Source organism: Salvelinus namaycush, chromosome 31, assembly GCF_016432855.1.
Source record: "Salvelinus namaycush isolate Seneca chromosome 31, SaNama_1.0, whole genome shotgun sequence".
Classification (NCBI taxonomy): domain Eukaryota; kingdom Metazoa; phylum Chordata; class Actinopteri; order Salmoniformes; family Salmonidae; genus Salvelinus; species Salvelinus namaycush.
Window position 1 is genome coordinate 47083571 of NC_052337.1, and position 23379 is coordinate 47106949.

Below are 23379 nucleotides of genomic sequence, written 5' to 3' on the forward strand. Positions count from 1 at the left end.
GAACTTGTTCTCAACTGGCCTACCAGGTTAAATAAAGGTGAAATGAAAAAAGTTTCCAGAACCCATCTGCTGCTCAGTCTAACAAAGGGAAAGCAACTGCACTGTTATTGTTTGAAGAAAAGGTCACACTTAAAAAGCACTTGAACACAATCATGTCGGACCCAGAAGCACATTAATGCCCCAATTGCCACGCTCCCCTGGTATGACACCTCTGATGAAGTGTGCTTAATGCTACCTTTGAATTTTGACTGAGTTGCAATCCGCCCCACAAAAAATACATCTTCAGTTATTCATATCAGATCAGGTATAGTTTAAAACTAGCTGGTTAAAGTATTTTTTAAAACCTAAGAAGTGGGGGTGTTGTTTTTATCTACAGTAGTATCTTGTGATTTTATGCTGTGTTAAAATGAAGTGAATCTGAATGCCTATCCCAGCTTTATTTACCAAACATGGCATTAAAGTTGATGATAGCAAATAATTGTATCTGTCTGAGCTATTTAGCACTCAGCTAGTTTGTTCTGCCTTTGCTTGTCATGTTCCTTACCTGTTGGGGGCTGCTAGAGGCTCGGTGGTCTCCCAGCAAGTTTTTAGAACAGTATGGTGAAGTAATACTATAGTGCAACCCGGTTGCACCACATTACAGGCATACCAACTATACAGTACTCTCCTCATGCACGTCTTTTTGTACTACTGTCCTGTTGCATATGTTTTATTGTAGCTGACAATGTTTTACTGTTCCTAAGGGGCAACAAGGCGTGGACGGAGGGAGAGGCAAACCTGGAGCCCCTGGACAACCTGTGAGTGTGGATCTATTGAAGCTATGATTTACACATCAATATGTATTTACATGGGATTGTGCACCCAAGCATGCTTGCAAATCATTGGCATTAATGAGCCAAATCAGTCGTAACTGTACTGTATAGAAATGCATTGTGCAACAAGGAGTATAGAATATACAGCATGAATACACCACAAAAACCTGTATTCTTAAAAACAAACAGTTTTATAGATTTTTACATTGTGACTGCGCAGGCACAACAAACATATTTCTCATTTGTACAAAATAAAATAATCAACCTACCCCCAAGGCCAAATGTGCTTGGACCAACACAGCATAGAGCCACCAACACAGAGAATAGTGAGGCGCTGGACTGAGGAGGTAGACTGAATGCTGCGTGATTGTTTTGAGAATATTGATTGGAATATATTCATAGATTCATCCACCCAGGACTCATTAATCAACATTGACAAATATACTGTACATCGTCAGTCACAGGCTTCATTAGGAAATGTGTTGATGATGTCGTACAAGAACAAGAACAATCCGGACATACCCCAAACAAAAACCCTGAATGAACGGAGATAACCGTACAATGCTGAGAGCTCGTACTGCAGTAGAACGAACGCTGATGACTTGGTGGGGCACGACGCCTAAATCCATTGGGGACGCAAAAAGACTTTAGAGATTCAAACTTGAATTGATGTTCGACAACTGACTACAGACTATTACAGACTACAAAGGAAATCCAGCTGTGCAGTGCCCACTGAAGCCTCCCTCCCAGACAAGCTTAACACATTCTATGATCGCTTCAAGGCAGACAATATAGAGCCATCCAGGAAGAGTCTCGCTGCTCCGGATGACCAGGTGCTTTCGCTCTACGAGGCTTATGTGAGGAAAACTCTCAAAAGAGTGAATACTTACAAAACCGCCGGCCCAGATGGCATCCCTGGCCGCGTCCCCAGAGTGAAGTCTTCTCTGACATCTCTCAACCTGTCCCTTTCCCAGGCTTTAGTCCCCACCTGCTTTAAGGAGACCTACATCACCACCACTCTTGTCAAGAAGGCACAACGGCGTCTCTACTTCCTAAGGTGGCTGAAGAAATTTGTCATGCCGCTCCAGGTCCTCTCCAAATACTACCACTACACCATCGAGAGCGTCCTGAATGGTTGCATCGTGGCCTGGTACGGGAATTGCTCCGCTCATGACTGCAAGGTCTTCCAGTGGGTGGTGAACCTCACTGGGACCGTGCTCCCGCCCATCCAGTACATATACTTGAAACTGTGCCTGAGGAAGGCAGGCAGCATCATCAAGGACCCCCACACACCACAGCAACGAGCTGTTCTCTCCTTTACCATCGGGCAGACGGAGTCGGAGCATGAAGTCTGATACCAACAGGTTCAGAGACAATTTCTTTTTTCCAAGACATCCAACTGCTGAACACTTGAACTGGACTAACCACCTGCTCTGATTCTCTGCACCTTAGCACACATGCACACACTCACACAGGCATACACACACACACATACAGTTGATGTCCGAAAAACCTCTATTTTCTGCGACTTACTTTCCATCCTTGCAGTACAGTTGATAACCATTGCTATGAATGCTAAAAAGCCAATCTCACCGAAGCATACAGTTGAAGTCGGAAGTTTACATACACTTAGGTTGGAGTCATTAAAACTCTTTTTTTCGACCACTCCACAAATTTCTTGTTATCAAACTATAGTTTTGGCATGTCGGTTAGGACATCTACTTTGTGCATGACACAAGTAATTTTTCCAATAATTGTTTACAGACAGATTGTTTCACTTTCAGACTGTATCACAATTCCAGTGGGTCAGAAGTTTACATACACTAAGTTGACTGTGCCTTTAAACAGCTTGGAAAATTCCAGAAAATTATGTCATGGCTTTAGAAGCTTCTGATAGGCTAAATGACATCATTTAAGTCAATTGGAGGTGTACCTGTGGATGTATTTCAAGGCCTACCTTCAAACGCAGTGCCTCTTTGCTTGACATCATAGGAAAATCTAAAGAAATCAGCCAAGACCTCAGAAAAAAGGTGTAGACCTCCACAAGTCTGGTTCATCCTTGGGAGCAATTTCCAAACCCCTGAAGGTACCACGTTCATCTGTACAAATCAAATCAAAGTTTATTTGTCACGTGCGCCGAATACAACAGGTGTAGACCTTACAGTGAAATGCTTACTTACAGGCTCTAACCAATGGTGCGGGGAACAAAAGGTGTGTGTGTGTGTGTGTGTGTGTGTGTAGGTAAGTAAAGACATAAAACAACAGTAAAAAGACATTTGAAAAAAGAGTAGCAAGGCTATATACAGACACCTGTTAGTCAGGCTTATTGAGGTAGTATGTACATGTAGGTATCGTTAAAGTGACTATGCATATATGATGAACAGAGAGTAGCAGAAGCGTAAAAAGAGGGGTTGGCGGGTGGTGGGACACAATGCAGATAGCCCGGTTAGCCAATGTGCGGGAGCACTGGTTGGTCGGGCCAATTTAGGTAGTATGTACATGAATGTATAGTTAAAGTGACTATGCATATATGATAAACAGAGAGTAGCAGCAGCGTAAAAGAGGGGTTGGGGGGGGGCATACAATGCAAATAGTCCGGGTAACCATTTGGTTACCTGTTCAGGAGTCTTATGGCTTGGGGGTAAAAACTGTTGAGAAGCCTTTTTGTCCTAGACTTGGTACTCCGGTACCGCTTGCTATGCGGTAGTAGAGAGAACAGTCTATGACTGGGGTGGCTGGGGTCTTTGACAATTTTTAGGGCCTTCCTCTGACACCGCCTGGTGTAAAGGTCCTGGATGGCAGGCAGCTTTGCCCATGTGGTGTACTGGGCCGTACGTACTACCCTCTGAAGTGCCTTGCGGTCGGAGGCCGAGCAATTGCCGTACCAGGCAGTGATGCAACCGGTCAGGATGCTCTCGATGTTGCAGCTGTAGAAACTTTTGAGGATCTCAGGACCCATGCCAAATCTTTTCAGTTTCCTGAGGGGGAATAGGCTTTGTCGTGCCCTCTTCACGACTGTCTTGGTGTGTTTGGACCAATCTAGTTTGTTGTTGATGTGGACACCAAGGAATTTGAAGCTCTCAACCTGCTCCACTACAGCCCCGTCGATGAGAATGGGGACGTGCTCGGTGCTCCTTTTCCTGTAGTCCACAATCATCTCCTTAGTCTTGGTTACGTTGAGGGATAGGTTGTTATTCTGGCACCACCCACAGCAAACTTAATGATGGAGCCATGCAGTGTTGGAGCCATGCCTGGCCATGCAGTCGTGGGTGAACAGGGAGTACAGGAGGGGACTGAGCACGTACCCCTGGGGAGCTCCAGTGTTGAGGATCAGCGTGGCAGATGTGTTGCTACCTACCCTCACCACCTGGGGGCTGCCTGTCAGGAAGTCCAGGATCCAGTTGCAGAGGGAGGTGTTTAGTCCCAGGATCCTTAGCTTGGTGATGAGCTTTGAGGGTACGATGGTGTTGAACGCTGAGCTGTAGTCAATGAACAGCATTCTCACATAGGTGTTCTTTTTGTCCAGGTGGGAAAGGGCAGTGTGGAGTGCAATAGAGATTGCATCATCTGTGGATCTGTTTGGGCGGTATGCAAATTGGAGTGTGTCTGGGGTTTCTGGGATAATGGTGTTGATGTGAGCCATTACCAGCCTTTCAAAGCACTTCATGGCTACGGACGTGAGTGCTACGGGTCTGTAGTCATTTAGGCAGGTTGCCTTTGTGTTCTTGGGCACAGGGACTATGGTGGTCTGCTTGAAGCATGTTGGTATTACAGACTCGATCAGGGACATGTTGAAAATGTCAGTGAAGACACCTGCCAGTTGGTCAGCACATGCCCGGAGCACACGTCCTGGTAATCCGTCTGGCCCCACAGCCTTGTGTATGTTGACCTGTTTAAAAGGTCTTACTCATGTCGGCTACGGAGATCGTGATCACACAGTCGTCCAGAACAGCTGATGCTCTCATGCATGCCTCAGTGTTGCTTGCCTCGATGCGAGCATAGAAGTGATTTAGCTCGTCTGGTAGGCTCTTGTCACTGGGCAGCTCGCGGCTGTGCTTCCCTTTGTAGTCTGTAATAGTTTGCAAGCCCTGCCACGTCGGAGCCGGTGTAGTAGGATTCAATCTTAGCCCTGTATTGACGCTTTGCCTGTTTGATGGTTCGTCGCAGGGCATAGCGGGATTTCTTGTAAGCTTCCGGGTTAGAGTCCCGCACTTTGAAAGCGGCAGCTCTACCCTTTAGCTCAGTGCGAATGTTGCCTGTAATCCATGGTTTCTGGTTGGAGTATGTACGTACAGTCACTGTGGGGACGACGTCCTCAATGCACTTATTGTTAAAGCCAGTGACTGATGTGGTGTATTCCTCAATGTCATCGGAAGAATCCCGGAACATGTTCCAGTCTGTGATAGCAAAGCAGTCCTGTAGTTTAGCATCTGCTTCATCTGACAATTTTTTTATAGACCGAGTCACTGGTGCGTCCTGCTTTAATTTTTGCTTGTAAGCAGGAATCAGGAGGATAAAGTTGTGGTCGGATTTACTAAATGGAGGGCGAGGGAGAGCTTTGTACGCGTGTCTGTGTGTGGAGTACAGGTGATCTAGAATTTTTTTCCCTCTGGTTGCACATTTAACATGTTGATAGAGATTTGGTAGAACTGATTTAAGTTTCCCTGCATTAAAGTCTCCGGCCACTAGGAGTGCCGCCTCTGGGTGAGTGGTTTCCTGTTTGCTTATTTCCTTATACAACAGTGCGGTCTTAGTGCCAGCATCTGTCTGTGGTGATAAATAAACAGCCACGAAAAGTATAGCTGAGAACTCTCTAAGCAAGTAGTATGGCCTGCAGTTTATCACAATATACTCTCCTTCAGGTGAGCAAAATCTAGAGTCTTCCTTAGATTTCGTGCACCAGCTGTTGTTTACAAATATGCACAGACCGCCCCCCCCCTTGTCTTACCGGAGTGTGCTGTTCTATCCTGCCGGTACAGCGTGTATCCCGCTAGCTGAATATCCATGTCGTCATTCAGTCACGATTCCGTGAAGCATAGGATATTACAGTTTTTGATGTCCCGTTTTTAGGATATTTGTGATCTTACCTCATCTAGTTTATTGTCCAATGATTGCACGTTGGCGAGTAATATTGACGGTAACGGCAGCTTTCCTAGTTGTCTTCTGCGGGTCCGGATAGGCATCCAGCTCTTCGTCCTCTGCGTCGCTTCCTTTTGCGAATAATTGGGATGTCTGCCCTGTGGGGTGTTTGGAGAATATCGTGTGAGTCCTGATTGTTGTTGTTGAAGAAATCTTAGTCTAATCCGAGGTGAGTGATCACTGTCCTGATATCCAGAAGCTCTTTTCTTCCGTAAGATACGGTTGCAGAAACATTATGTACAAAATCATTTACAAATATCGCGGGGAAAAAACACATAATAGCACAATTGGTTAGGAGACCGTAAAACGGTGGCCATCTCCTCCGGCGCCAACAATAGTATGCAAGTATAAACACCATGGGACCACGCAGCCATCATACCGCTAAGGAAGGAGATGCGTTCTGTTGCCTAGAGATGAGCATACTTTGGTGCGATAAGTGCAAATCAATCCCAGAACAACAACGAATGACCTTGTGAAGATACAAAGGTACAAAGGCATCTATATCCACATTAAAATGAGTCCTATATCGACATAACCTGAAAGTTCGCTCAGCAAGGAAGAAGCCAATGCTCCAAAACCGCCATAAAAAAGCTAGACTACGGTTTCCAACTGCACATGGCGACAAAGATCGTACTTTTTGGAAAAATGTCCTCTGGTCTGATGAAACAAAAATAGAACTGTTTGGCCATAATGACCATCGTTCTGTTTGGAGGAAAAGGGGGGAGGCATGCAAGCCGAAGAACACCATCCCAACCGTGAAGCACGGGGGTGGCAGCATCATGTTGTGGGAATGCTTTGCTGCAAGAGGGACTGGTGCACTTCACAAAATATATGGCATCATGGGGCAGGAAAAGTATGTGGATATATTGAATCAACATCTCAAGACATCAGTCTTGGGTCTTCTAAATGGACACGGGTCTTCCACATGGACAATGACCCCAAGCATACTTCCAAAGTTGTGGCAAAATGGCTTGACAACAAAGTCAAGGTATTGGGGTGGCCATCACAAAGCCCTGACCTCAATCCCATAGAAAATGTGTGGGCAAAACTGAAAAAGCGTGTGCGAGCAAGGAGGCCTACAAACCTGACTCCGTTACACCAGCTCTGTCAGGAGGAAATAGCCAAAACTCACCCAACTTATTGTGGAAGGCTACCCGAAACTTTGACCCAAGTTAAACAATTTAAAGGCAATGCTACCAAATACTAATTGGGTGTATGTAAACTTCTGACCTACTGGGAATGTGATGAAAGAAATAAAAGCTGAATTAAATCATTCTCTAAACTGAGTTTAAATGTATTTGGCTAAGGTGTATGTAAACTTCCGACTTCAACTGTATACATTCATGCTTAACACATTCAACTGCTGCTACCAGACTCTTCCCCAATACACATGTAAATATTGGACTATAAATTGTGCATTCCTGTAATTTACTTATGCTAAGATGTATTATTAGATTCTACTGTCATTTAGTTTATGTTCGTAACTCTTATATTTTATTATTTCTTATTGTTGTTTCATTGTCGAGAAGGAACCTGCAACTAAGAATTTCGCTGGGCAATGTATTCCATGTGTCCCTTAAAACTTTAAAATTGAAAGCTATCCACCCATGTACCCACCCTCAAATTCTGCATGGGGTCTTGGGTCCAAAGAAATTGTAAATGTATGTGAGCTGACAGACATGCCAGCTCTGCTTCTAGCTCCTAAGCAACTTTGCAGTATTTTGTTTTTCTGTGTTATTTCTTACATTATTAGCCCAGAAGGTTTTTTGTGTTATTACATGCAGCCAGAAATAACTTTTGGATATCAGAGCGGAGGTAACTCACCAGCATTATGACCAGAAATACAATTTTCCAGAATTGGATACTATGTTCCTACCCCCCAAGGCAATTGAACTCATCCCAGAGGCTGCTCCTCGCAGCCAGCGGAGAAGAGATAATCGGAGTGGACTTCTAGTCCGACTCAGGAGGCATGCACACCATCCACCACTTCCGAGTATATTACTCACTAATGTTCAGTCCCTGGACATTAAAGTAGATGAGCTCAGGGCGAGGATCTACTTCCAGATTGACATCAGGGACTGTAACATACTCTGTTTCACAAAATCATGGCTCTCTCCGGATATACTGTCCCCGTCCATACAACCAGCTGAGTTCTCAGAACATCGCGCAGAAAGGAATAAAGAACTTTCCGGGAAGAAGAAAGGGGTATTGTATGTTTCCTGATTAACTACTCATGGTGTGATTGTGATAACGTATAGGAACTCAAGTCCTTTTGCTCACCCAACTTAGAATACCTCACAATCAAATGCTGACCGTATTACAGCCCAAGAGAATTCTCTTCGGTTATAGTCAAAGCCATTTACATTTCCACTCAAGCCGATACCACTACGGCCCTCTAGGAACTACACTGAACTTTGTGCAAACTGGAAACCACATATCCTGAGGCCGTATTTATTGTAGTTGGGGATTTTAACAAAGCAGATTTGAGGAAAACACTATCAAAGTTCTATCAACACATTGCCTGTAGTACTCGCGCATCAAAAACTCTCGACCATTGTCACTCCCCCTTCTGGGATGGTTACAAGGCCCTCCTCCGCCCTCCCGTTGGCAAATCAGATCACGACTCTATCCAGCTCCTCCCTTCATATAGGCAGAAACTCAAACAGGAAGTACCCGTGCTAAGGTATGTTCAACGTTGGTCTGACCAATCGGAATCCATGCTTCAAGTTTGATTTGATCATGCGGACTGGGATATGTTCTGGGTTACCTGTGAGAATAACAATGACGATGGACACAGTGACTGAGTTCATCCGGAAATGTATAAGGGATGTTGTTCCTACTGTGACTATTAAAACCTACCCAAACCAAAAAACATGGATAGATGGCAGCATTCGCGCAAAACTGAAAGCATGAACCACAGTATTTAACCAATCAAAGTGACTGGGAAAATGGTTGAATAAAAACATTGTAGTTATTCCCTCCGTCAGGCAATCAAACAGGCAAAACGTCAGTACAGAGACTTGCAATTCAACAGCTCAGACAGGAGACGTATGTGGCAGGGTTTACAGACAATCACGAAAATATCAGCCACGTCTCGGGCACCGACATCTTACTCCCAGACAAGCTAAACACCTTCGCCGATTTGAGGATAACATAGTGCCACCGATGTGGCCCGCTCCCAAGGACTGTGGGCTCTCATTCTCCGTGGCCGACGTGAGTAAGACATTTAAATGCGTTAGCCCTCGCAAGGCTGCCGGCCCAGACGGCATTCTTAGCCGCATCCTCAGAGCATGCTCACACCAGCTGGCTTGAGTGTTTACGGACATATTCAATCTCTCCCTATCCCATTCTGTTGTCCCCACTTGTTTGAAGATGTCCACCATTGTTCCTGTACCCAAGAAAGCAAAGGTAACATAATGAAATTACTATCGCCCCTAGCACTCACTTTGTCATCATGAAGTGCTTAGAGAGGCTAGTTAAGGATCATATCACCTCTGCCTTACCTGACACCCTAGACCCACTTCAATTTGCATACCAACCCAATAGATCCACAGACGATGCAATCGCCATCGCACTGCACACTGCCCTCTCCCATCTGGACAAGAGGAATATCTAGGTAAGAATGCTGTTCATTGACTATAGCTCAGCATTCAACACCATAGTACCCTCCATGCTAATCATCAATCTCGGGGCCCTGCGTCTTAACCCCGCCTTGTGCAATTGGGTTCTGGACTTCCTGATGGGCCGCCACCAGGTGGTGAAGGTAGTAATCAACACCTCCACTTCGCTGATCCTCTACACGGGGACCCCACAAGGCTGCATGCTCAGCCCCCTCTTGTACTCCCTGTTCACCCATAACTGTGTGAACATGCACGTCTCCAACTCAATCATCAAGTTTACAGACAGCACAACAGTAGTAGGCCTGATTACCAACAATGACGACACAGCTTACAGGTAGGAGGTAAGGGCCCTGGCGGAGTTGTGCCAGGAAAATAACCTCTCCCTCAATGTCAACAAAACTAATGAGCTGATCGTGGACTTCAGGAGACAGCATAGGGAGCACGCCCCTATCCACATCAACGGGACCGCAGTGGAGAAGGTGAAAATGGAAAATCTGAAATGGTCCACCCATACAGACAGTGCTGTGAAGAAGGCGCAACAGCACCTCTTCAAACTCAGGAGGCTGAAGCAATTTGGCTTGGCCACTAAGACCCCCCTAAGACCGTCTTTTACAGATGCACAATTGAAAGCATCCTGTCGGGCTATATCACAGCCTGGTACGGCAACTGCACAGCCCTCAACCGCAGGGCTCTTCAGAGGGTGGTCCGATCTGCCCAACGCATCACCGGGGGCACACTGCCTGGCCTCTAGGACACCTACAGCACCCGATGTCAAAGGAAGGCCAAAAAGATCATCACGGACATCAACCACCGGAGCCACGACCTGTTCACCCCGCTATCATCCAGAACAGAAGGCGAGATCAGTACAGGTGCATCAAAGCTGGGACCGAGAGACTGAAAAACAGCTTCTATCTCAAGATCATCAGACTTAAATAGCCATCACTAGCCAGCTGGCTACCACCCGGTGACTCAACCCTGCACCTTAGAGGCTGTTGCCCTATGTACATAGACATGGAATCACTGATCACATGAATAATGGAACACTAGTCACTTTAAACATACTGCTGTACTCATTTCATATGTATATACTGTATTCTACTGTATTTTAGTTAATGCCATTCCGACGTTGCTCATCCTAATATTTATATATTTCTTAATTCCATTATTTTACTTTGAGATTTGTGTGTATTGTTCTGAACTGTAAGATACTACTGCACTGCTGGAGCGAGGAACACAAGCATTTCGCTACACCCGCAATAACATCTGATAAATATGTGTATGTGACCGTTCTCCAAATGTCTTGCTAGACACCTTCAATTTATTGTTCAGTCTTTTCCTATTTCCAAATGGTCAAATTTCCAAACCAGGAAGGTCAAAATAGATTCTATAAATAAAAGGTCTTTGAAACTGTTATTGATTCAAATAAAATGAAATACACATTTTATTTGTCACATGCACCAAATATAACAGATGTAGACCTTACCTTGAAATGCTTACTTACAAGTCCTTAACCGACAACGCGGTTTAGAAAATATTGACTGAATAAACTAAAGTATAAAAAGTAACACAATAGAACAATAATAACGAGGGGGTACCGGTAGCGAGGCAATGTGCAGGAGTACAGGTTAGTCGAGGTCATTTACTTGTGTTAGCGTTAGAACTATAAATACACTATATTCATTGGTCCTTTAATAATGGTATACTCGTTGCTGTTCATCAAATCTGCCTATCCTTTATCTGATGTTCACTGATCTGATGTCCTAGGGACATCCAGGACCTCATGGACAACACGGGCCCAAAGGATCCAAAGGAGATCAAGTAAGGATGTCAAACATTATCACCATATTTGTTGCACACACCTAAACATTGCATAGTCTTTGTGTTTGGGTGTGTCTGTGAACATGTTACTGAACTGTGCAGATAGTGCACATTTATCCACCTATGACCCTGACGCCTAACTATACACAACTCATACATGGGAATTAGCCATTCTCATGCCATTTTGACAGTGCCTTTTGCCATTTCTGTTTTTTTCTGTTTTTCTCTCTCTCTCTCTCACTCTCTCCTTCGCTCTATTTCATTGTCTGTTTAGGGTCAGAAAGGCAAACTGGGTCAGAGAGGAGAATCTGGAAGCAGAGGATCGCTGGTAAGGAGTAGATTTCTCTCTGGTCCTGTCTCTCTAGTCCACGACTGATTATGTTATCAGCGTTTTGTTTAGTCTACATTTCAGTCTTCATATATCACAGCATGTTGGATTTTGGGGAAATGCTTGGACATGACCTCATGTTTTCGAAAGGTTTTCATGGCTGATCTTCAAAACTTGAGTGGAACAAAAACAGCATAGACAGAACTGTCATAGTTTGCTAACGTTCAAGTCAGAGTTTGGTTGTGCATCTCACCTTGATTTCAATTGCAATGTTTGTCAGACGTCACTTATGTAGCATCAGCTTTTTAAAAACCAACTCATGAGCGGGTTTCAGAAGATATAAATCATAATGGATCACGCAATATAAGCCACAATCTTTACACATAAGCATATTATTATACAACATTAATTTATTTCACCATATCGTCATTATTTAGCCTACTTTGACATAGGCCTAATGTAAAAACAATTTTGAAAGACTTGGAACCCACAAAGGCTTACTGTAGATTCAATCAGTTCAGCGTTAACCCGTGATAACTGACACCTACATAGCAGATGATTGTTTTAATTTAGGCGATATGTCAGAGGTGTAACTGCGTTGGAGCTGTGAAATTGGTGAGTGGCTGCACTTGTGGTCATTTCCACTGAGCCACACCCATCCCACTCAAGTTAGAAGTTAAGAACAAGAAAGTGTAAGGTATATAGAAATAATGACACTCAAATATAAAATCATTAAACAAAAACATTTTGATTTCTATCAGCTTAATTGAGTTGTAGATTACAGTGCCTTGCAAAAGTATTAATTTCTCCTATTTTTTTTTTCATTACAACCTGTAAATTAAATGGATTTTTATTTGGATTTCATGTAATGGACATACACAAAATAGTTAAAAAATTACTTGTTTCAAAATATTCACACAAAAAAAAATGGAAAAGTGGTGCGTGTATGTGTGTTCACCCCCTTTGCTATGAAGCCCCTAAATAAGATCTGGTGCAACCAATTACCGTCAGAAGTCACATTATTAGTTAAATAAAGTCCACCTGTGTGCAATCTTAAGTGTCACATGATCTGTCACATGATCTCCGTATATATACACCTGTTCTGAAAGGCTCCAGAGTCTGCAACACTACTAAGCAAGGGGCACCACTAAGCAAGCGGCACTATGAAGACCAAGGAGCTCTCCAAGCAGGTCAGGGACAAAGTTGTGGAGAAGTACAGATCAGGGTGGTGTTATAAAAAAATGTCTGAAACTTTGAACATTAACTTTAACTTTGAACAATCCATTATTAAAAAATGGAAAGAATATGGCACCACCCCAAACCTGCCAAGAGAGGGCTGCCCACCAAAACTCACGGACCATGCAAGGAGGGCATTAATCAGAGGCAAAAAAGAGACCAAAGATAACCCTGAAGGAGCTGCAAAGCTCCACAGTGGAGATTGGAGTATTTGTCCATAGGACCACTTTAAGCCGTATACTCCACAGAGCTGGGCTTTACATAAGAATAAAAGCCATTGCTTTAAGAAAAAAATAAGCAACACATTTGTTGTTTGCCAAAAGGCATGTGGGAGACTCCCCAAAATTGTGGAAGAAGGTACTGTGGTTAGATGAGACTAAAATTCAGCTTTTTGGCCATCGAGGAAAACGCTATGTCTGGCGCAAACCCAACACCTCTCATCACCCCGAGAACACCATCCCCACAGTGAAGCATGGTGGTGGCAGCATCATGCTGTGGGGATGTTGTTAATCGGCAGGGACTGGGAAACTGGTCAGAATTGAAGGAATGATGGATGGGGCTAAATACAGGGAAATTCTTGAGGGAAACCTGTTTCAGTCTTCCAGAGATTTGAGACTGGGACGGAGGTTCACCTTCCAGCAGGACAATGACCCTAAGCTTACTGCTAAAGCAACACTCCAGTGGTTTAAAGGGAAACATTTAAATGTCTTGGAATGGCCTAGTCAAAGCCCAGCCCTCAATCCAATTGAGAATCTGTGGTTTGACTTAAATATTGCTGTACACTAGCGGAACCCATCCAACTTGAAGGAGCTGGAGCAGTTTACCCTTGAAGAATGGACAAAAATCCCAGCGGCTAGATGTGCCAAGCTTATAGAGGCTTGCAGCTGTAATTGCTGCAAAAGGTAGAGCTACAAAGTATTGACTTTGGGGGGGTGAATAGTTTTGTAGTTATGCGCGCTCAAGTTTTCAGTTTTTTTAATCTTATTTCTTGTTTGTTTCATAATAAAAATATTTAGCATCTTCAAAGTGGTAGGCATGTTGTGTAAATCAAACTATACAAACCCCCCAAAAGGCAACAAAATAAGAAAAATACCAAGGCGGTGAATACTTTCGCAAGCCACTGTACATCTCACATTCCAGTGTTCAAACTTGTAGACAAGGCTGCACGGGATTTCTACTAATGCGACTCCGTGTAGCCAATGGCAATCTCCGCTTTAGGTATAATGCCGAGATGTTGTTTTGACAGCTATAATGCAGTTACGGCTAGAGCGTGTTAGCTAGCGCGAATCTGACTGAATTTAGCCCTTAGTCTTATATTCGGCTGTGCCATACCATTCCATTTTGGTGACAGATTTTCTTGATAATCATCTCTAAATTAAGCAAAGTCAGCTAAATACAGTAGCTTACCTGTCCACCTTCACGCCACATTTTCCCATAATTGAGGGGTTTCATTCCTAAACACTATGTCCACAATTGTTTTCACATTTGTGTTTTTTCATCAGAAATGAATACTTAGGGGTCCTTTATGTGGGTGTAAAATTGTACTGTTCTCAGATTTTTCATTCGTAGATTTTAGATATACAGTTGAAGTCGGAAGTTTACATACACTTAGGTTAGAGTAATTAAAACTCGTTTTTCAACCACTCCACAAATTTCTTGTTAACAAACTATAGTTTTGGCAAGTCTGTTAGGTCATCTATTTTGTGCATGACACAAGTCATTTTTCCAACAATTGTTTACAGACAGATTATTTCACTTATAATTCATTGTATCACAATTCCAGTGGGTCAGAAGTTTACATACACTAAGTTGACTGTGCCTTTAAACAACTTAGAAAATTCCAGAAAATGATGTCATGGCTGTAGAAGCTTCTGATAGGCTAATTGACATCATTTGAGTCAATTGGAGGTGTACCTGTGGATGTATTTCAAGGCCTACCTTCAAACTCAGTGCCTTTTTCCTTGACGTCATGGGAAAATCAAAAGAAATCAGCCAAGACCTCAGAAAAATTGTAGACCTCCACATGTCTGGTTCATCCTTGGGAGCGATTTACAAACACCTGAAGGTACCACGTTCATCTGTACAAACAATAGTACGCAAGTATAAACACCATGGGACCACGCAGCCATAATACCACTCAGGAAGGAGATGAACGTACTTTGGTGCGAAAAGTGCAAATCAATCCCAGAACAACAGCAAATGACCTTGTGAAGGTGCTGGAGGAAACCGGTACAAAAGTATCTATATCCACAGTAAAACGAGTCCTATATCGACATAACCTGAAAGGCCGCTCAGCAAGGAAGAAGCCACTGCTCCAAAACCGCCATAAAAAAGCCATACTACGGTTTGCAACTGCACATGGGGACAAATATCGTACTTTTTGGAGAAATGTCCTCTGGTCTGATGAAACAAAAATATAACTATTTGGCCATAATGACTATCGTTATGTTTGGAGGAAAAAGGGGGAGGCTTGCAAGCCGAAGAACACCATCCCAACCGTGAAGCACAGGGGTGGCAGCATCATGTTGTGGGGGTGCTTTGCTGCAGGAGGGACTGGTGCACTCCACAGAATAGATGGCATCATGAGGCAGGAAAATAATGTGGATATATTGAAGCAACATCTCAAGACATCAGCCAGAAAGTTAAAGCTTGGTCGCAAATGGGTCTTCCAAATGGACAATGACCCCAAGCATTCTTCCAAAGTTGTGGCAAAATGGCTTAAGTACAACAAAGTCAAGCTATTGGAGTGGCCATCACAAAGCCCTGACCTCAATCCTATAGAAAATGTGTGGGCAGAACTGAAAAAGCGTGTGTGAGCAAGAAACCTGACTCAGTTACACCAGCTCTGTCAGGAGGAATGGGCCAAAATTCCCCCAACTTATTGTGGGAAGCTTGTGGAAGGCTACCTGAAACGTTTGACCCAAGTTAAACAATTTAAAGGCAGTGCTACCAAATACTAATTGAGTGTATGTAAACTTCTGACCCACTGGGAATGTGATGAAAGAAATAAAAGCTGAAATAAATCACTCTCTCTACTATTATTCTGACATTTCACATTCATAAAATAAAGTGATGATCCTAAAACAGGGAATTTATACTAGGATTACTAGGATTAAATGTCAGGAATTGTGAAAAACTGAGTTTAAGTGATTTTGGATAAGGTGTATGTTAACTTCTGACTTCAACTGTATATATCACAGCCACACAACTACTATATATCCGTTCGTATCATGCATATTTTACATTTTTCTATATTATTTTTAATATGGACTTCACATATGTTTCATTTGTACAGTTCTTTATTAAAAATATTAAAAAATCACATTTGACTGTATAAAACCTTGCAGTGCTGTACTTAACCTGGTTACATTAATAGTCGGCCATATTAATTATAAGAATCCTGTGATATCACACCAAAAACTTGACAGGGCTTACTCACACATTTGGTGCTGATGGCTCGTTCTCCCTTTGTCTTGATCCTTCTTGCTTATTTTGTCTTTCTTCTTCCTCAGGGTGTGGTTGGTCTCCATGGCCCGAGAGGCATGGTGGGGCGAGAGGGGCTGGAGGGCGTGCCAGGCGTAGACGGAGTCTCAGGGAAGGACGGGTCCAAAGGCATGCCAGTGAGTAGAGCGTGTGGAGAGAGAGTGCATTACCACTTGTGGAAATGTTTGGTAAGGGCAGCACATTATAAAAATACAGCAGTTCACGGAATTCTAATTCTTAGCTGTCAATGGTAAAGCAATGTGCTAGCCATGATTACGACGATTGTACCTAACTTAGAACCAATTAGTCCTCAGCAGTTAGAATACAATGCACTGTCGTAAAGCAATGGTATGCCGTGTAGTAAAGCAAAATTACACATTCATATTGCCAAAGAAAAATGGTTGAACAATTCACCAAGACACAAGAAAAATATTTGGTAACATTGATGAGAATGTGTAAGTAATTAGACAACTATTAACTTAATAACTAGTTGAGTCATGATGGAAGAAGTTTAAAAAGTTGTAGTTTAATTATATTATTTGAATAGTGAAATAATTTCAATTGCCCATCGATAGTCTGTAGTGGTCAGTCGTTTTGGACAGTAGTTGTGGTCAGTAGTAGTTGTGTGCTCAATAGTTGTGTGGTTGTGGTCAGTAGTTGTGTGGTTTAGTATTGTGGTCACTATTTGTGTGGTTGTGGTTAGGAGTTGTGGTAAGTAGTTGTGTTGTGGTCAGTAGTTGTGTTGTAGAGAGTAGCTGTTGTCAGTAGTTGTGTGGTCAGTTGCTGTGCGGTTGTGGCAAGTAGATGTCTTTCTCAGTAGTCGTGTGGTCAATAGTTGTGTTGTGTGGTCAGTTGGTGTGTGGTTGTTGTCAGTAATTGTCTTTCTCAGAAGTTGTGTGGTCAATAGTTGTGTTATTTTGGTCAGTAGTTGTGTGGTTAAGGTCAGTAGTTGTGGTCAGGTGTTGTGTTGTGATCAGTAGTTGTATGGTTCAGTAGTTGTGTGGTAAGTAGGTTTAGTCAGTAGTTGTGTGGTTGTGGTGAGTAGTTGTCTTTCTGAGTAGTTGTGTGTTCAATAGTTGTGTTGTGTGGTCCGTAGTTGTGTGGTCAGTTGGTGTGTGGTTGTTGTCAGTAGTTGTGTGCTCGGTAGTTGTGGTCAGTAGGTGTGTTGTGGTCAGGTGTTGTGGTTAGTAGTTGTATGGTTCAGTAGTTGTGTGGTTATCAAAATCAAATCAAATTTTATTGGTCACATACACATGGTTAGCAGATGTTAATGCGAGTGTAGCAAAATGCTTGTGCAGTAATATCTAAACAGTAATCAAACAATTCCACAACAACTACCTAATACACACAAATCTAAAGGGATGGAATAAGATTATGTACTTTCAAATATATGGAGGACCGATGGCCGAGCGGCATAGGCAAGATGCAATAGATACAGTATATACATATGAGATGAGTAATGTAAGATATGTAAACATTATTAAAGTGGCATTATTTAAAGTGACTAGTGATCAATGTTTTAAAGTGGACAATGATTTGAGTCTGTATGTAGGCAGCAGCCTCTGAGTTAGTGATTGCTGTTCAACAGTCTGATGGCCTTGAGAGAGAAGCTGTTTTTCAGTCTCTCGGTCCCAGCTTTGATGCACCTGTATTGACCTCGCCTCCTGGATGGTAGCGGGGTGAACAGGCAGTGGCTCGGGTGTTTGTTGTCCTTGATGATCTTTTTGGCCTTCCTGTGACATTGGGTGCTGTAGGTGTCTTGGAGGGCAGATAGTTTGCCCCCAGTGATGAGTTGTGCAGACCGCACCACCCTCTGGAGAGCCTTGCGGATGAGGGCGGTGCAGTTGCCGTACCAGGCAGTGATACAGCCCAACAGGATGCTCTCAATTGTGCATCTGTAAAAGTTTGTCAGGGTTTTAGGTGACAAGCCAAATTTCTTCAGCCTCCTGAGGTTGACGAGGCGCTGTTGCGCCTTCCTCACCACATTGACTGTGTGAGTGGACCATTTCAGTTTGTCTGTGATGTGTACGCTGAGGAACTTAAAACTTTCCTCCTTCTCCACTACTGTCCCGTCGATGTGGATGGGGGGTGCTCCCTCTGCTGTTTCCTGAAGTCCACAATCATCTCCTTTGTTTTGTTGACGTTGACGGGTTGTTTTCCTGACACCACATTCCGAGTGCCCTCACCTCCTCCCTGCAGGATGTCTCGTCGTTGTTGGTAATCAAGCCCACTACTGTTGTGTCGTCTGCAAACTTGATGATTGAGTTGGAGGCGTGCATGGCCACGCAGTCATGGGTGAACAGGGAGTACAGGAGGGGGCTGAGCACGCACCCTTGCGGGGCCCCAGTGTTGAGGGTCAACGAAGTGTAGATGTTGTTTCCTACCTTCACCACCTGGGGGCGGCCCGTCAGAAATTCCAGGACCCAATTGCACAGGGCGGGGTTGAGAGAAGTTGAGTATTTGTGGTCAGTAGTTTTGTTCAGTGGTTGTGGTCAGTAGTTGTGTGTTGTGGTTGTGGGCCCCGTGTGGCTCAGTTGGTAGAGCATGGCGCTTGCAACGCCAGGGTTGTGGGTTCGTTTCCCACGGGGGGCCAGTACAAAAAAAAAAAAAAAAGTATGAATGTATGTACTTGTAAGTCGCTCTGGATAAGAGCGTCTGCTAAATGACTTAAATGTAAATGTATGTGTTCAGTTGTGTGGTTGTGGTCAGTACTTGTCTTTGTCAGTAGTTGCGTGGTCAATAGTGTTTGTGGTCAGTGGTTTTTTGTTTGTGGTCAGTAGGTTTGTTGTTTAGTAGTTGTGTGCTCACTATTTGTGTGGTTGTGGTCAGTAGGGTGGTTCTTGCTGGTAGTTGAGGTCAATAGTTATGTGGTCGTGGTTAGGAGTTGTGGTCAGTAGTTGGGGTCGGTAGCTGTGGTGTGGTTAGTAGCTGTGTGGTTGTTGTCAGTAGTTCTGGGGTTGTGGTCTGTTGTAGTGGTGTTGTCAGTAGTTGTCTTTTTCAGTAGTTGTAGTAGCTGATGTGAATAGTGTTGAGTCATAAGCATACCTAGACACACTGGCTTTACTCAAGGCCAGTGGCATATCATTAGTAAAGATTGAAAAAAGTTCTACCTGGATTATGTTTGAGAGACTTCCATTAAAGATCACCCTCTGTGTTCCATAATATAGCAGGGGGTGTAAAGCCAAAACACTTACGTTTTTCCATCAGCAGACTATGATGGATAATGTCAAAAGCCGCATTGAAGTCTAACAAAACAGCTCCCACAATCTTTTTATCGTCATTTTCTTTCAGCCAATCATCAGCCATTTGTGTAAGTGCTGTGCTTGTCGAATGTCCTTCCCTATAAGCGTGCTGAAAGTCTGTTGTCAATTTGTTTACTGTAAAATAGCATTGTATCTGGTCAAACACAATTTTTTCCAGAAGTTATCCAAAAGGGTTGGTAAAAGGCTGATTGGTCAGCTATTTCAGCCAGTAAAGGGGGCTTTACTATTCTTGGGCAGCGGAATTATCCAACGCAAAAAGAATTATGCAACATGCAACAATTTCTCAGATTTTGCCGAGAAATCAGTCAATTGAAATAAATGCATTAGGCCCTAATTTATGGATTTCACATGACTGGGCAAGGGCAAAGCCAGTGGTGGGGCTGGGAGGGCATAGGCCCACCCACTTGGGAGCCAGGCCGACCCACTGGGAAGCCAGGCCCAGCCAATCTGAATGAGTTTTTCCCCACAAAAGGGCTTTATTACAGACAGAAAAACCCCTCTGCACCCCCCTTTTTGCGCATATGGAACATTTCTGCAATCTTTAATTTCAGCTCATGAAACATGGGACCAGCACTTTACATGTTGCGTTTATATTTTTGTTCAGTGTAATTTTGCTCCCCTCCAGGTCTGAAGGCACACACTTTCTAGTAGGCTTAGATTGAAGATATGGTAAATAGGAATGGCAATATCGTCTGAAATTACCCTCAGTAATTTACCATCCAAGTTGTCAGACTCCGGTGCTTTGTCAGATGAGCTAAATGCCTTTTATCCTCGCTTCAAGGCACGCATTACACTGAACCATGCATGAGAGCACCAGCTGTTCCGGACAACTGTATGATCACGCTCTCCGTAGCCGATGTAAGAACTTTAAACAGGTTAACATTTATAAGGCCTTGGGGCCAGACGGATTACCAAGACGCATACTCAGAGCATGTGCTGACCAGTTGGTAAGTATATTCACTGATATTTTCAACCTCCTCCTGACTCAATCTGTAATCCCCATGTTTCAAGCAGACCACCGTAGTAACCTGTGCCCAAGAATGCCAACATAACCTGTCTAAATTACTATTGCCCTGTAGCACTCACATCTGTAGCCATGAAACGCTTTGAAAGGCTGTTCATGGCTCACATCAACACCACCATCCCAGACACCCTGGACCCACTCCAATTTGCATACCGCCCCACAGATCCACAGATGACACCATCTCTATTGCACTCCACAATGCCCTTTCACATCTGGACAAAAGGAAAATCAGCGTTCAACACCATAGTGCCCACAAAGCTCATCACTAAGCTAAGGACCCTGGGACTAAACACCTCCCTCTGCAACTGGATTCTGGACTTCCTGACGGGCTGCCCACAGGTGGTAAGGGTAGGCAACAACACATCTGCATCGCTGATCCTCATAACAGGGGCCCCTCAGGGGTGCGTGCTTAGTCTCCTCCTGTACTCCCTGTTCACCCATGACTGCATGGCCAAGAACGACTCCAACACCATCATTAAGTTTGCTGACGACACAATAGTGGTAGGCCTGATCCCCGACAACGTTGAGCCAGCCTATAGGGAAGAGGTCAGAGACCTGGCAGTGTAGTGCCAGGACCACAACCTCTCCCTCAATGTGAGCAAGACAAAGGAGATGATCGTGGACTACTGGAAAAGGAGAGTCAAACAGGCCCCCATTAACATCGACGGGGCTGTAGTGGAGCGGGTCGAGAGTTTAATGTTCCTTGGTGTCCACATCACCAACAAACTATCATGGTCCAAACACACCAAGACAGTCGTGAAGAGGGCACAACAGCACCTTTTCCCCCAAAGGAGACTGAAAAGATTTGGAATGGGTTCCCAGATCTTCAAAAAGTTCTACAGCTGCTCCATCTAGAGCATCCTGACCGTTTGCTTCACCGCCTGGTATGGCAACTGCTCGGCATCCCACCGTAAGGCTCTACAGAGGGTAGTGCGCACGGCCCAGTACATCGCTGGGGCCAAGCTTCCTGCCATCCAAGACCGATACAGTAGGCGGTGTCAGAGGAAAGCCCGTCAAATTGTCAGAGACTCCAGTCACCCAAGTTATAGACTGTTTTCTCTGCTACCGCACGGCAAGGCCGTTATTGTAATACGATTTTGTTCTTAACTGACTTGCCAACTTAAATAAAAGTTAAATATAAGAAAAGCTGGGGCTCATGCTTCGCATTCTTCACAATAAGAATACCCAATGAATAATAATGATAAACAGGACAATACAGTACAAAGAAATCTACTCTCTCTCTCGCTGTAGGGCGAGCATGGTGACGATGGTGAGTTCGGTCTCCCTGGCAAAGCTGGTTACCGTGGAAAAGTCGGCGGGCTGGGACTGCCGGGCGATATGGGAACCTTCGGACCAAAGGTACTGTAAGAGAGATGGAAATTGTGTTGTTGAGTGTATGGAGGAAGGGTTTTCATCAGGGTGTAAACATAGGCTAAGGATAATTGAATGACAATTCCAATTCAATAATTGTAAAATCGCCTTTTCGATTCATCCCCTGAATTGACTGAATTAAAATGTAATTAAGCTCAACTTAAAGAATGTCTTGTAACGTTATTGTAGAGCAATAGGCACCTACTCCATACTACTATTCTTCATGTCAGTTGGCTCTATATGATTTCTTTTCCCAGGGTGAAAGGGGCCTCCCAGGCCAGACAGGACCCTCAGGGAAGAGAGGCTTTAAGGGTGGGATGGGACTGCCAGGGCCACAGGGGGACCAGGGGCCCAAAGGACAACCTGTAAGTTTCAGCCAACTAACAACATGTATATAGATCAATATTGACATTGATGATACTGGTAAGCTCACATAGCATGGTTCCTGTATTAGCTTACTTCTGTTTTCTGATGTAGGTCTATTGATGGAATGTTGTTGCCCCACATTGTTGGGGCCACATCCTAACTGCTGTGTCTGCTCTGTTCCAGGGTGATACAGGAGAACCAGGTTTTCAAGGGATACTGGGAGTGTTTGGACCAACAGTGAGTTCATACACACATGCACATGTCAGGCAGCCGAGGGGTATATGTAAATGTAGCCGAACTACACCACCTACTGTATGTGTGTGTATATATATATATATTATACAAGAAATGCACAAAAAAAAAGTCCTTAATAATGTTCATGAAAACAGTTGAGTTAGCAAAAAAGTGTCCTTCCATTGCCAGTAGATGGTGTCCTCGTACCACACAGTCCAGTTCAGATCTTAAGATGGCTAGGTGGGACAACCACATAAAGTGAGCTCCAAAAGTCTTGGGACAGTGACAAATGTTTTTGTTGCTTTGGTTGTGCACTTAGGATTTGACATGATACAATGATTGAGGTTAAAGTACAGACTGTCATTTTTTATTTGAGGGTATTTTCACCCTTATCTGGTGAACCATTTAGAAATGTCAGCACTTTTTGTACATATTCCCGCCATTTTATTGGACCAAAAGTATTGGGACAAATTCACATACATGAGTATTAAAGTAGTCAAACGTTTAGTATTTGTATTTGTATTCAGCAGCTACTCTTCCTTGGGTCCAGTAAAATTAAGGCAGTTATACATTTTAAAAACATTCCAATACATTCATAACAGAATTCACAACATTAAGTGTATGCCCTCAGGCCTCTACTACCACACATCTATAACACAAAATCAATGTGTACATGTGTGTATAG

At 43.7% G+C, this 23379-nt stretch overlaps 1 protein-coding gene across 1 annotated transcript in view; it reads left to right on the forward strand.

Annotated features, from left to right (window-relative positions):
- The window catches only part of col27a1a (collagen, type XXVII, alpha 1a), a 209378-nt gene that overhangs the window by 166239 nt on the left and 19760 nt on the right, over positions 1-23379 (forward strand). Inside the window, exons 44-50 of the mRNA XM_038970195.1 lie at positions 744-797; positions 11336-11389; positions 11664-11717; positions 16466-16573; positions 21975-22082; positions 22352-22459; positions 22644-22697. Of these exons, the coding sequence (XP_038826123.1) occupies positions 744-797; positions 11336-11389; positions 11664-11717; positions 16466-16573; positions 21975-22082; positions 22352-22459; positions 22644-22697 (540 nt within the window). The remainder of the gene's footprint in view (positions 1-743; positions 798-11335; positions 11390-11663; positions 11718-16465; positions 16574-21974; positions 22083-22351; positions 22460-22643; positions 22698-23379) is intronic.